The 14,542-nt window shown below is 38.3% G+C and overlaps 1 protein-coding gene across 3 annotated transcripts in view; it reads left to right on the top strand.

The window, feature by feature from the left end:
* Window positions 1–9,025: 9,025 nt before the first annotated feature.
* The window catches only part of NOX1 (NADPH oxidase 1), a 26,410-nt gene continuing 20,893 nt past the window's right edge, over window positions 9,026–14,542 (top strand). For all 3 annotated transcript variants that reach the window (XM_006769702.2, XM_006769703.2, XM_006769701.2), the window contains exons 1-2: window positions 9,026–9,305; window positions 12,331–12,426. In XM_006769702.2, the coding sequence (XP_006769765.1) occupies window positions 9,261–9,305; window positions 12,331–12,426 (141 nt within the window). In that variant the 5' untranslated portion in view covers window positions 9,026–9,260. The remainder of the gene's footprint in view (window positions 9,306–12,330; window positions 12,427–14,542) is intronic.

Raw genomic sequence — 14,542 nt, 5'->3', positions numbered from 1 at the left:
CTCTCTGATATCCCCCCGAGGGCTCCTGAACTGCTGAAGAACCCCCCACCCCCGAGTGCATGTATTTTGTATTTAATAAATGTTAGTTAAATGAGCATTAAATGATTAAATGTTCACTTTGTTGAGTTTCTAATTTAGTCTCTGGAAAACCTAGTAGAATCAAATTTTCCCTGACAAAATGGAAGTTTTCATAAATTCAAGATATTAATTTCCCTCCTTTGAAATGAACTAATCCTCTTTAAGAGACCAATTATAAAGCAATAAAATAATATTGCTTCTCTCCCACAGAGTTACCTGTTTTTCCTCTGCTTTTACTACCAGGAAACCACCCAACGATGGCAAAGAATCAGAGATCAGAGTGAAGAGAGGTCAGTTCCAAGGCAGAGGCACATTTTTAATGTTTCCTCAAAGATTGTCTACCACCTGCTCTCTCTCCAGCCTGACTAGTTCTTTTCAGGTACAGTAGGCACACATTAATGTGTGTGGCTGGACTAATATAAAAACCTTGAGTTAGAGCAATGGCTATACTTTGTTCTTCAAGGTGTTTTTTTAAATAAGTGTCCACTTTCAGTTCTAACCTGCTTGAAAGTAGAGAGGTGAGTTTATTGACCTTCCACCTGCCTCCCAGCTTGCAGCTGTAGGGCAGGTGCAAAGATGAAGTAATATCCAAACAGTCTTTTGGGGGTTTTTGGTTATTGTTTGTTTTCATATTTCCTTAACCATCAAAAGAGAACTCTAAACAGAGCTTTTAATGTATATTGACCTAAAGTCAGGCTTTTCCTGTAATAAAAAGAAGGGATTGTTTGTGGTTTGTGAACTGAGAAGATTCAAGCAAGGGGGGAAGGGAGGCTTAGTTTCTAAACTAATTTTTAAAAAACAAATTTTTGTTAAATAAAGGGAAGAATGAATTTAATTAAAGCATTTTTTTTGCGAGATCCATTCCCAACTTTTTTTCCATTTATCCTTATACCAAACATTCTTAAGTCAGTAGGTTTTGAGTCCTTGTGGGTTGCAGACCCCTTAGAACAGTGCTTCTCAAATTTAATATGCATGTGAATCACCTGGTGATCCTGTTAAAATGAAAATTCTAATTCAGTACATCTGGAGAGGGAATTGAAGCATAAACCAAGTGGGTTTTCAAGCTTTCCCTTTTAAGGACTCACTTTGACTTCAGCCAACCTCCAAATGCCCAATGCAGCCCTGTTTTCCAAAGCCCTTTGCTGCAGTACCCCATTCTAAGTACCTCTTCTTGCCAGACACCCCAGTTTACAGATCTTGCTGTTTATACCTCACCTTCAAATTTGCCTGTCTTTTTAAAAGATATTTTACTTTTCAAAAAATACGTTTTTATTGATTTTAGAGTGAGAGGAAGAGAGAGAGAGAGAAACATCAACGCGAGAGAAACATCCATATGCTGCTTCCTACACATCCCTTACTGGGGATCTAGCCCACAACCTGGATTCCATGTGCCCTGACCAGGAATTGAACTGGTGACCTCTCGGTGCATGGGATAATGCTCAACCAACTGAACCACACCGGTCAAATCTATAGGCAGAAAGAAGATACCAGAGAGCAGAAAGCAATTGCTAGGGGCTTAAGGAAGGCAGGAATGATAGTAACTGTTTAATGGTATGAGGTTTCCTTTCATGGTGATAAATATTCTTTGACTAGATACTGGCTATGGTTGCCTAACATTGTGGATGTACTAAGTGCCACTGTGTTGTGCACTTTAAAATGGTTAAATGGTGAATTTTATATGTATTCTTGCCTGTGTATAGACTGCAGGACCTGTGGGCACATGGCTCTCCTCTCAGTTCACTGGCCTAGCGGTAGGTGTGGGGACAGCATTCTAGATTGAGCCTCAGAGCACCTGGGCCACCTTCTTTAACCCATCCAGCAATTCTCTTCTTTGTCTCCCCAACTAGAAATCCTCCCTGGGTTTCAGGATACCACTTCTCTATCCAAAATCCAGTTCTATTTTCTTTACCAACTTTGATGAACCATGGTGAAGAGTCTTAAACCAGAGTCCAAATCCTTAATAATCAAAAACTTGTTTTTGACAGCAAGAAAGTCTCAGTCTTCAAATTTTAGATAATCTCATCTTGTACTCTCTGGAAGGAAGGACAACTATTTGCATCCTGTTCTGGGAGAGTTCCCTTACCCCTAGAATGAGCTGAATGTTTCTAATAACACAAAAGAAAAAATATTTTTAAAAAACAAGTTGCATTTCATTATTTTAAAAAATGAACTATTTATATTCTCCTTTACTTGCAACCAAAATCATTCTAACTCATTTACCCCACAGCATATGTTATGTTAATGATAGGGATTATACTCTCTCAAGCTTGAGCTCTGAAAACTTGAGGCTTTACCTTTATTCTCAGGCAGAGTAGGAAGTTCAGCGGCAGGCAATAGTCACAGAAAGTCATTGTTTGCTGTCTGTATTGGTTTCCTATAACTGCTGTAACAAATTACTACAAACTAAAGCTATTGTCCTACAGTTTTGGGTGTGAGAAATCAGAAATGGATCTTACTAGGCTAACATCAAGGTTCTGGCAGGGCTGCATTCATTTCTATAGGTTCTAGGGGAGAACCCATATCCTTGCCTTTTCTAGCTTCTAGAGGCTGGCTACATTCCTTGGTTCATGGCCCCATTCCTCCATCTTCAAAAACAGGAACAGAGGGTTAAGGTCTCGCATCACATCACTCTGACCTCTTCTTCTGCCTCCTTCTTCCACTTTTAAGGATCCTTGTGGTTACACTGAGCCCATGTGCATAATCCAGAATCAACTCCCTATTTTGAGGTCAGCTGAATAGCAACCTTAATTCCATCTGAAACCTTAATTTCCCTTTGCCATGTAAGGTGACATATTCACAGGTTCCAGGAATTAGAATGTGGACATCTTTGGGGTCATTTTACTGCCTACCACGCCAATAGTTGACAAATGTTTATTGAGCACCTACTATTCATAGAGAGCTTCATGCTCTGCCTTAGGGAGCCACCTGGGTGAAAGATAACTTAGTCAGAAAGGGTAAATAAAAATGGAAGATTTCACAGGCTGCAGGAGAGATAAGAAGGTAAGAGGAAATACTGCTATGAAAATTAGAAGAGGGTGTGGTGTGATTGTTGAGGTGTTCAGAGAAGGCTTCCTGGAAGAGTCAGAACTTGCTTAATCAGTTTCAAAGAAAGAGAAAAACTTGAATATTGTTAAAACAATATTGAACTGAATTCAGGGAGTTAAACAAGTCTTGCATATAGTTAAATTAATTAAACAAGGAGGCCATTAGATTGAGATGGCTCTAAAGCATTTGTGGCCCATGTAAGCAAATCAAAACCTATGTCTGTTAATGCCTCAAGGTTAAAAAAACAGAAGCCTAAGGGATACCCAATCACAAACAGCCAATTAGGCTTGAAGCTATAATCCATCAAATAATTTCTTGTTTTTGCTGCTGTACCTTCTCTATATAAGTAATTGCCCTAGCTAGTGTCCCTGGAGTGCCCCTAACCACTTGTGGTTTGGTGCTGCTCAACTCAAATAGATTTTTGCTCAAATAAACTCTTTGTATGTTTAATATGCCTCAATTTAACTTTTAACAATACACATTTTGAGTGTGTTAGGTCTGATCAAATAATCGAATCAATGTCCCCTCCCCTGAGAAACTGACCTTTAGATCATTTTGCAACCAACATTCCCTTTCACTTAAACCACATTCCATTTGCTAAGACCAGTGACTTTCTGCTCCAGACTTGCTCCAGATCTGGACCCACCCAGAGAATTCCCTATCGAAAAAGCCTGCCTAGAGTCCTTTAAAACCTCTGACTCCCTGGTCCCTCGGGGCTGGAGCAATTTTAGAGTTCAGCCCAATCTGGTTTCCAGATGACCTAATAAATTTATAATTCTTACCCCTTTTGGCCACCTGCTTACCTCCTTTGGCAACCTTAACATTGTGTAGCTTTTTAATGTAATAGTTGTAAAATTGGTAACTGGAATGGTGAGCTGAGGGGTTTTGTCTTGGGGTCCTGTCTCGTGACGCCGAAGAATGAGCTCCGTGGACCAGAAGATTTAAGCAAAAGTGTGGGAAATTTATTACAAACAGATTCAGACTCCCCGAACAGGGACGGGGAGCCCAATAATGGGCTGCCCCCTAAAGCCTTGTAGTCCAGGGGTATATATTTGCTACAAGCCTGCCTCTATATCTATCCGTGTTGTCACCTGATTGATTCCTTGGATTGTTTTTGCCTAGCAGCAGACCTGAACTTTTCCTTTCCTGTGTGTTCTTTCTCTGTTCCTATGCTGAACTTTCTGTTGCTGCAGGCCCTCCCTTATTTCCCCCTGTCTCCTGCTTTGAGTCCAGAAACATTTTATTAATTCTGCTTGGTTGGTTCCTGCAGTTAGGTTGACTCAAACTGCCATGTCTGCCCCTGCCTATGTTCCATCTGTCTTTGTTTTCCACTGGAACCCTGCCCTCTCAAAATGACAGTACTCACTGCTATACCAGTGACACCTCTATAACACTTACCCACTTCAAAAGCACTGTTACAAGCTCATTTGATGCACACCAAAGCCCTGTGAGGGAAATAGGAAGGGCAGGGAACCACATGAACTTTGTCATCATTAAGTCCTCAGGCCCCTTTCCAGGCCTAGGTCTGTGCCTCCTGTTCCTTCTTCCTGGTAGCCCAGGGACACAGCCAGTTTTCTCTCCTGGTAGCTGTCTTCGTAAGCCTCACTGCAGAATGAGACACTGTTTCTCCACCTCCCTGCTTCCTTGCTGCCATTTAAGTCAAGCAAATGGGTTCATTTAATTGAAGGTTTACCTGCTGACTACTTTGGACAAACGGGGATAAAGCTAACAGATAAAGGAATGGCAAAGGTTCCATAATCTTACAGTTTATATAATGAATGGCCTTTACTCTATAATTTTGTTCCCTTTTCAATGGTAAAAGCAAGTATTAATTGGATCCAGACCCTCAGTTTATATTTTCTTAGAGATCATTATCATCATAGCAGCAAGCAGCCATAGAGTGCATTGTTCTAATGACATAGTGACTCTAATTTTCACAAAATTTAATTTTATGAATAAATAAAATGAGGCAGACTTCAAACCCAGGTAAACTGGCTCTGGATTCTGTTTCTAACCACTACACAATACTGCCTCACTGCCTTTTCCCTGCTACCACCCACTGTCTGCCTATCAGTATAGGTTGATACTTGGACATTTTCTCCATGAGGACATTTAGCTCACTAAATTACAGATGAAGAAACTGAGGCCTGGAAAAGGTAGACTTTTCCAAGGCAGCATTGGTAGTGAGTGGGGAGCTGGAAATTAAGTCCAGCTCCATCAAACCATTATCTTTAAGAATGGCTACTTTAGAAATAAAATAAAATAAAATAAAATAAAATAAAAATGAAAAGAATGGCTACTTTGTGAGGTCTGATTCTGATCTAACATAGTGAAAAAAAAAAACCTGATTTTAAATTATTCCACATGCACTAATCCCTCTTATCATTATGGAATATTTCATTTTTGGATACTGTTCAAAGCAAGATTAATACTTTTAAGGGCTCTAAGCTCTAAAAAGAGAAGGATGCTCTACCAGCACCATCTTCTATGGTTACAAATTAAAAACAATTATAAACAATAAAATAAACACAACAAAGTATTACTTTTCTTATTGTTCTTTTTGAAATTTTAATGATTAAATGCTTCAAATAATTATTAGAAGCATTTTTTTCTGGGGGTCCTAAGCACATGTTTAAACTGTTAAGTAATTTAGCACTGACTGTTACATATTAATTCCTGGAAAAGGTGTACAAGAGTTATCATTGTAAAGGTAAGTTGGAGACAAATGATGACGAAGACAAGTGATCAGGAAGAAGACAAGACAAGCAAATCAGGGCATGGCTCTGTGTTTGCAATTTACAGAAATCCACCTACCATGGATGGGATCATCAGTATACAGGAAATATTTCCAAAAGACTATGGCCTATAGTATAACTGTGGATGAGGTATTAATGACATTAGAATACTCCCGAGAGATCTCCAGGAAGTAGTCAACCTTAAACTTACAGTTAATCTATAAACCTGGGAAATGCAAACATTAAGACAGGTCTTGTGAAACAAAGAGGGAGGAGAGGTATTATAATGTCTAGAGCATTGGTTCTCAATATGGGGCACATGCCCCACAGGGGGCAATTCAAGAATGAGTTATTAACATTGAATTTTTTGTACTTCTTATGGTTCTAGGGGGCCTCATATACAGTATGTAAATATGTATATACTATATCTAGATATATACATATAGTGACATATTTATGCATTTCAGTTCTCTATTATATGTTTTGAAACTTGCTATTTTTTCATGTCACTTCATATTATTATTTTTTAAACAATTTCTTAGTGATTTCTTCCTCAGTACTTCAACTGTCATTTCGTTCTTTTATTTTTCTCTTTCGTGGATGCCATGTTCTTTGGAAGCTTGTTTAGACCAAGTTAATGGCCTTTTAGGCTTCCCCCATGAGAATAGGAGCTCACTTTTTTAAGAATTATATGTCATCGGGGGTGGGGGATCAGGATTTTAGAGATGCTTAGGTGGGGCATGGCCAAAAAAAAGGTTGGGAACCACTGGTCTAGAGCCAAAAGAAGGAAAAACAATTCTTAGAGAATTTACAAAAAAAGAGATGGATAGTAAAAATTTAGTGTATTTAGTGTGTCCAGCATTGCCCAAGGAACGGGGGCCTCAGATTTGGGCCAGAAATATTTTAGTTGGATTAGCTGGTATAATCTTATTTTGAAAGGACCCAACCTATTCTGCTGCTGCAGTTTAATAATAATATTTATATATATATGAATAGCCGAAGTACTCTTGAAGAACAAGGTGGGACAACTTGCCCTATCAGATGTCAAGACTTACTATAAAAACCATAGGAATTAAGGCTGTGGCATGGAGAAAACTAAATAGAGAGTTCCAGAACAGACCCACATATATATAGACATTTGGTGTATAATAAAACTGACATTTTAGATCAGTGAGGAAAGTATACTTTTATTTTCTTTTTTTAAAACAAAATGTATTTTTATTTCAGAGAGGAAAGGGGAGGGAGAGATAGAAACATCAATGATGAGCGAGAATCATTGATTGGCTACCTCTTGCACATCCCTTACTGGGGATCAAGCCCACAACCTGGGCATGTGCCCTTGACTGGAATTGAACCCAGGACCCTTTAGTCCACAGGCCAATGCTCTATCCATTGAGAAAAACCAGTTAGGGCAAGAAAGTATACTTTTCAAAATTGGTGCTCAAACAATTCATTTTCCGTATGGAAAAATAATACATTAGACCCTACTTCACAACATACATGTAAAAAAAAAAGAAAAGGAACACCAGGTGGAACCGAAACATAAATATGAAAGGCAAAAATATAAAACGTTTAGGAGAAAATATTAGAGAATATCTTAATGATCTCTGGATAGTAAAGGATTTCTAAAAGAAGGCAGAAAATGTATGCCATAAAGGAAAAGACTGGTAAATGAGAGTACATTAAAATTGAGAACTTCTATTTATCAGAAAACACTATTAAGAGAGTGAAAAGACAAGCCATAAATATAACTAGCCAAAGATTAATATCAGATTATAAAGAGATGTCTAAGAATCTATAAGCCATAGAAAAATAAATTAATAGAAAGGTAGGCCAGAAACCAGAATAGGTGCTTCTCAAAAGAGAAACCTCAAATGGCCAATAGCTGAATTACAAGATGCTCAACATCATTAGCAACCAGGGAAATGAAAAGAAAAATAAAATAGTATTTTACACTCACTAGAATCCTAAAAACAAAAAAGTATGGAAAGTACCAAGTGTTGACAAGCATGTGGAGGAAGTAGAATGTTCATCCATGGCTCATTGGAGTATACATTTATGTGAGCACTTTGGGAAAAGCGTTTGGCATTACACAGTAGAGTTAAACATATGCAAATCCAGGAAACAGAAATTCCACTCTAGGGTATATAACTTAGAGAAACTGTAGCACATGTACATCATTCCATCAACATTATTCCATCATCATATTAAAAATGGTAGAATGAATAAATAATGGAATATTATATAGCAGTATAAATGAACTGAAACTAGACATATCAACATGTGTTAATCTCAAAACACACAATGTTGAGTAAAAAAGCAAATCATGGGAGCATATATACATACAAACAGCTAAGTTCCATTTATTAAAAAATTCAAAAATAGGAAAAGTTAAATAATATATTGGTTAGGGATGCATTTAGTTAATAAAACTATAAAAAACCACATGAATCAATGATTATCCCCAATTTCAGGAAAGTGGTTACATCTGATGGGGGAGGGGAGAGAGCTAGCAGGGGGATGTTGTCAGGGAGGGTCCCACAAAGGGTTTTAAGATACTGGAAATCAATGTTCTATTTTGTTAACTTAGGTGGTGAGTACATAGATATTTATTCCTTAAAATTATTCTTGATATTACATCAATATTTTATATATCCCTTTTTGTATATTTTATCATTTTATAGTAGAAAAAAATCAGTGCCTAGAACTGAACACACAACTCTAGCTATTCAATCATACTGGAGACAATCAACTCCCTCATTTTGAGTACTCTGACTTTGTTTTGTGAACCCAGGTGTACATTTATACTACTAAATTTTCTATTACTGTATTTGATTTGGCCATTCTTTTCATTTCTCCAGAACCAGATCATCTTCTTCGATAATAATCATCTTTCAGATACTGAAATTTCTGAGCCAGCCAGGCTTGAGGTCCAAATCACAGCTGGCAGATGTGACAACTCTTTTGAAAGCCTATCTTAAAGCAGATTCCCTAACATGCTCACATCCTGTCCTGCTTCACCTGAGGTTACCTGTTTATAGCTCAGCCTAACAAAGGCAATGCCTCACATGAGGTTATGTTGATAAGATGATGAGAGCATATTCTCACTCAAGAAGACTGCTATTTCCTGAAGGGATAAAACCCCAACAGGGAAAACCCCTGTAGTTCTCATAGGTAGGGCTGGTCTGCTACCCAGGCTGATAACATAGTTCCGTCCAGAGGAGGAAGGCTGAATGCACTTATTTATTCCTGGAAGCTCTGTGGGTAGGTGTGCAACTTTCATATCTTAAAGACTCACAGAACTTGAGCTAGAAACAGATCCCAACCCTGAAGAACCTTTCCAGAATCCAGGTTGCTGAAGTTTTCCTGCTGCCTAGAGAGGTTCCAAACCACTTCTTCAGAATGGCAAACTGGTTGGTTAACCATTGGCTCTCAGTTTTGGTTCTGGTAAGTGATGTTTAACTGCCTATTAATTAATCTTAACAGAGTAAGGAGACATTCTGCTTGCTCATATTAGTAAAGCTATTTGAAAGGGAAAGATTACATGCCAATATTGGGCTCATTGATGTCAGTTATCAGAATTCCAACTCTATGCTTTATATACTCTTCTGTGTACAATATATTCACCACTTTAGAAAAGGGGGGAAAAACCTACTCTAGAAATTGATTGGTAAAGAGACAATAATGTGTTCTTAAGCCACAAGTATTTGAAATTTCAACCTGCTTTCATTTCCTGTCTTCTGTTTTTCTCTTCCATCTCACTTCTAACTACTGCCATGGAGCATTCTATTCTCTCCATCCTTCCTATAGTGCTTACATCAAAATTTCATAAGGCTCTGGCTCAGTAGCTCAGTTGTTTAGAGTGCCATCCCGATACACCAAGATTGTAGGTTGAATCTCTGCTGCTCAGGGCACATATAAGAAGCAACCAATAAATGAGTAAATAAGTGAAATAACAAATTGATGCCCCCCCTCTCTAACTCTCTCCTTTCTCTCTCTAAAAGCAATAAAAAAGATTTCATAAAATCATTGAACATTTGAGTTAGAGGTGATCTTAGAGCCTTATAGATAATCGCACAGCATTGTCTATTAGAAATATAATGAGAGCCACATATGTGATTTTTAAATTTTCTAATACTTACATTGAAAAAGGTAAAATGAAAAGGTGAAATTAAATTCTAGCAATATATTTGTTAAATCCAATATATCAAAAAGATTATCCTTTCAACATGTAACCAACATTGAAAATATTGGCAGGTTATGACTTATATTTTCAGCATTTCAATCCCCTACGTTTAATTTAGGAAATAGCACACCTAGAAATTAGTTTCAGTTCTGCTACTAATTGAGTGACCTTGATCAAATTATTTATCCTCTTTAGACTTCAGGGTTGTGTGGTGGGAATTAATGAAGTGACTGGATTAGATACAAATGTAAGGGTGTTTCTAGCTCTAAAATCCTGTTTTGTATCCCTATTTTTTGCTTGGAGAGTTCATTGCCCATGATGATGAGTTACATTTAACTGTCTAGTTTTGAATTTATATCCCTCACCAATCATGCTGGCAGGTTCAGGCTTCTTGACATATACTCCTATGCACTATTTTTTAAATGAAAAAATAAATTACTCAAAACTATTTTTATTCCTCTTTCTTGTCAGGTCTTTTACTCCACTTTCTTTTCCATTCATAGCAGAGGAAATGATAGTCGACGTGGGAAATGGAATTCTTTACTCTCAGATGTCACTGTATTTCGTCATTTACCTTACCTACAATTTTTTATTAGGCCTCTCTGTCCCTCTCAGATCCTGAAATATTTCTTCTCCCTCTAAATTAGTTTCTCTCCTCTATCTTCTGAATCTTGAGATATCTTTGGCTTTCATCACATTTTCCACTAGGGTCAAAGAGTCTCTGGAAGACACTTATTTCTGGAAAGGGCCTCTAAGCAAAGGATGCAGGAAGAAATTAATTGGTAAAGACAGTCTGATAACCATGCAACTCTATAGCCAGCATTTACTGAGCTCTTACTATGCACCAATCATTGCAGTGATTACTTCACATGAATTATTTCATATAAGACTCACAGCAGTGCTGTGAGGTAAATATTGCTATTATTTTCATTTTACAGGTGAAGAAACTGAGGTTCTGAGAAGTTAATCACATTTATGGCTAAGATTATAGAGATAAAAAGTAATGGAGCTAGAATTTGAACCCAGGGAGTTTGACTCCAATATCACACATTAAATCACTATGCTGCTAGAGGTGTGTGAGTGGTCCAGAGCTAGTGAATCTGATGGGCAATGTCTGAGATGGTTCCGATCAATCCTGGGGCCAGGGATATATATATTGCAGGCTTTCCCATGCCAGGAGTCCTGATCAATTACATATTAGCACCTCCAAGCTTTGGCTAAAGCCCAATTGATAGGTCTCCAAGGCAGTGGGCAGTGGATTCCAAATTTCCCCTTTTTGCCAATGCAGAGACAGACCTTGGGATAGACAAACGCAGTTTTAAGAGCTCAAATGAGTCCAAAGCAATGATATGTTAATTTAAAAAGAGACTCACAATCTAAAAACAGGAAAATGTGTGTCAGGGTGTAATTAAAGAGGCCAGCCAATCTGGAATGGTTTAGTCCTTTTCAGATGAGTATTGTTACAGCTGTTAAATTTATTCTTTGTTCCTTTGGAAATCCACTATTCACTGATTGCACTCTTTTAGGCAATATTTTAAATGCTCTAGACCAGGAGTCGACAAATGTTTCCTGTAAAGGTCTGGGTAGCAAACATTTTAGATTTTGCAGGTCTCTGTCACAACTACTCAACTTGTTATCACGAAAGCAGCCATAAACAATACAGAGATAAGTAGGCATGGCTAAAGTCTAATACCACTTTATTTATAGACACTGAAATTTGAATTTCATATAATTTTCATGCAATAAAATATCATTCTTCTTTTGATTTTTTTGCAACTATTTAAAAATGTGAAAAAGATGTAAAAACCTTTCTTAGCTTATAGACTATACAAAACAGGTGGTGAGCCAGATGGACTTTGGTTTGCTGAGCCTGCTCATTAGTGTCTAATTCATGTTTCGAAGTTCTAACTCACTCTGAAAGTAAGTTAAATACTAGCAAGATTGTATTCATTTAAAATGTAAACAGACTATCTTGGCTGATGTGGCTCAGTTGGTTGAGTGTCTTCCCATGCACCAAGAGGTCACTGTTTTGATTCCAGATCTGGGTTCCAGGCTCCATCCCCAGTAGGGGCATGCAGGAGGCAGCTGAATGATGTTTCTCTTTCATCTGTATTTCTCTCCCTTCTTCTCTCTCTCTAAAATCAATAAAAATGTACTTAAAAAATAAAATGAAATGAAAATATTTAAACACAAAATAGCCAAAGGATGACACTATTTTCTACCCCTTATCTCCTGCTGCCCATACCCAAGTTTCACTTTATTCTTTGCTTTTTTTTCTTCCTCTAGGTTACTTGGTTGGGGCTGAATGTTTTCTTGTTTGTGCATGCCTTCCTGTCATATGAGAAGGGGGACAAGTACTACTACACAAGAGAAATCCTGGGGGTGAGTATCATAGTTATAATGAGGAATCTAGGTATTTTTCTTGTCTCTGACCCTGGCTCCTTTGAGACTCAATTTCCTGATTTCCTCTAGGGGTAGGGTTGCCAGAAAAATTATAGGATGCCCAGTTAAATTTGAACTCTAGAAAAATAATTTTTTTTGGTATAAGTATTCCAAATATTTCATAGGTATCCAGTAAGTCCTCACTTAATATCATCAATTGGTTCTACAACTTCAAGCAAAACTATGTATAACAAAACCAATTTTACCATAGGCTAATTGATATAAACAAGAGTTAAGTTCCTATGGCAGCTCATAAACATTATAATTAAACTAGAGGCCTGATGCACAAAATTCCTGCATGAGTAGGGTCCCTAGGCCTAGCCAGCAATCGGGGCCAATCAGGTTCCCTGACTCCCCACTTCCTCCTTCTTCCCTCGCTCCCTCAGCACCCAGCCACTGCCGCTGGTCGCTGCCATGTTCTGCGCCGCCCCTTGGTGGTCAGTGCACGTCATAGTGAGCAATCGATTTCATAGTCGAACTCCTGAGGGGAAACTTTGCATATTAGCCTTTTTTATATATAGATGACCTTAAACAAAACTACTTTATTCTAGGATCTGCTGTACTAAAAAATTATAGATTTCCCCCACAATCTGAAAGTAGATCATTCCTATAAAATCTTTTACAAGCCAAAATGGCATAAAGCAAAGAAGCAATAACCATTAATTTATATGGAAAACTTTTTAGCATTTCTAGACCCCCCAAAATAACCTACCAAATCATACCAAATATACTTAATTACACTTGGTTGTATGCTAAGTGTAACACTCTTATGAACTCTGATATTTTAGGACACACATTGCTAACAGATGCACCTAATGAATCAGGATCAAGCATAGATGCTCACAGGTGCATTTTGAAGTTATGGGGGCTTGGTGCTGAGGTAACTCCTGGGAAAGGGCTTAGTGAGGCCACCCACTGCTCAGGATGCACACTGCCTCTATAAGAGCTGACTGCAAAACAAATGCTGAACACTATTTTCGCTTTTAACCTTTTTTTTTTTTTTTAAAAGAATCCTCTTTGGGTTGTTTTTGTTTGTTTTTTGTTTTTCGGTTAGCAGAAAAGGTACTAATGTAGATCTTTTGCAAAAGCTAATTGGCAAATTGTGAACTTTCGAAAATCAGGGTGATACCTTGTTCCTTTTTTAAATCTGATGTTCAAATTTATCTGAGTGTTCTGTATTTTTGTTCACTAAATCTAACAGCCCTATCTAGGCACATTCCCCAGACCCATTAATGAAAACAAACAATAAACTAGTAGGCAGTAGTTTTCAAACTGGTTTCCACAGAAACAGGTTCTCCTACAGGGTGTGAGGGGAAGGCTCCTGCCTTTGCCCCTACTTCAACCAAAGCAGCTTTATCTGTTTTATGGACTCCTGCTTATGATTTTGAGTTTGGTTAAAAATAAATAAACACCTTAAAACAACCGCTGTGTATATCACACAGAAAAATAACTTCCATCAAACAGGGATACTAAGAGAGGTGTGTAGGGTTGAGTGGGGCTGTAGAACTCAAGGCCTTCAGAAAGGTGGGGTCAGGTCAGAGTAATAGGATTAAGGAGGCTGGGGAAGTGGCAGATTAAGAATAGAAGATGTAAAGGAGAACCAAGATGGTGGCATAGGTAAACACCTATACTTGCTGCCTCTCACAACCACATCAAAATTACAACTAAAAGGCAGAACAACTACCACCCAGAACCACGGGAAAACTGGCCGAGTGGAAGTTCCACAGCTAGAGAGGTGGAGAAAGCACATTGAGACTGGTAAGAGGTGTAGAGGCGCGGAAAGTGCTGGCACCTGGATGTGCTGCTCTTTTAATTGGGAGGGAGATACAAGCTGCTGCTTGCTCTGAACTCCAGTTCCAGGTGAGACTCTTGGGTACCCAGACACATACAGAGAGAAACTGGACTGTTTGGCATTGGGACAGGAACGTGAGGGTGGCTTTCTTTCAGACAGAGGTGCTCGCAGAGGTCATTAGTCCTGCACTGGGACCTCTCCGGTGCAGGGCTGACTGGCAGCCATTGCTGTTTGCTCCGCCCTGGTGATTCCCTGAGCTCTCGC

This window comes from Myotis davidii, unplaced genomic scaffold (genome assembly GCF_000327345.1).
Source record: "Myotis davidii unplaced genomic scaffold, ASM32734v1 scaffold2004, whole genome shotgun sequence".
NCBI classification, from domain to species: domain Eukaryota; kingdom Metazoa; phylum Chordata; class Mammalia; order Chiroptera; family Vespertilionidae; genus Myotis; species Myotis davidii.
The sequence above is the reverse complement of the archived record's forward strand: the minus strand, read 5'-3'. Positions and strand labels throughout refer to the sequence as shown.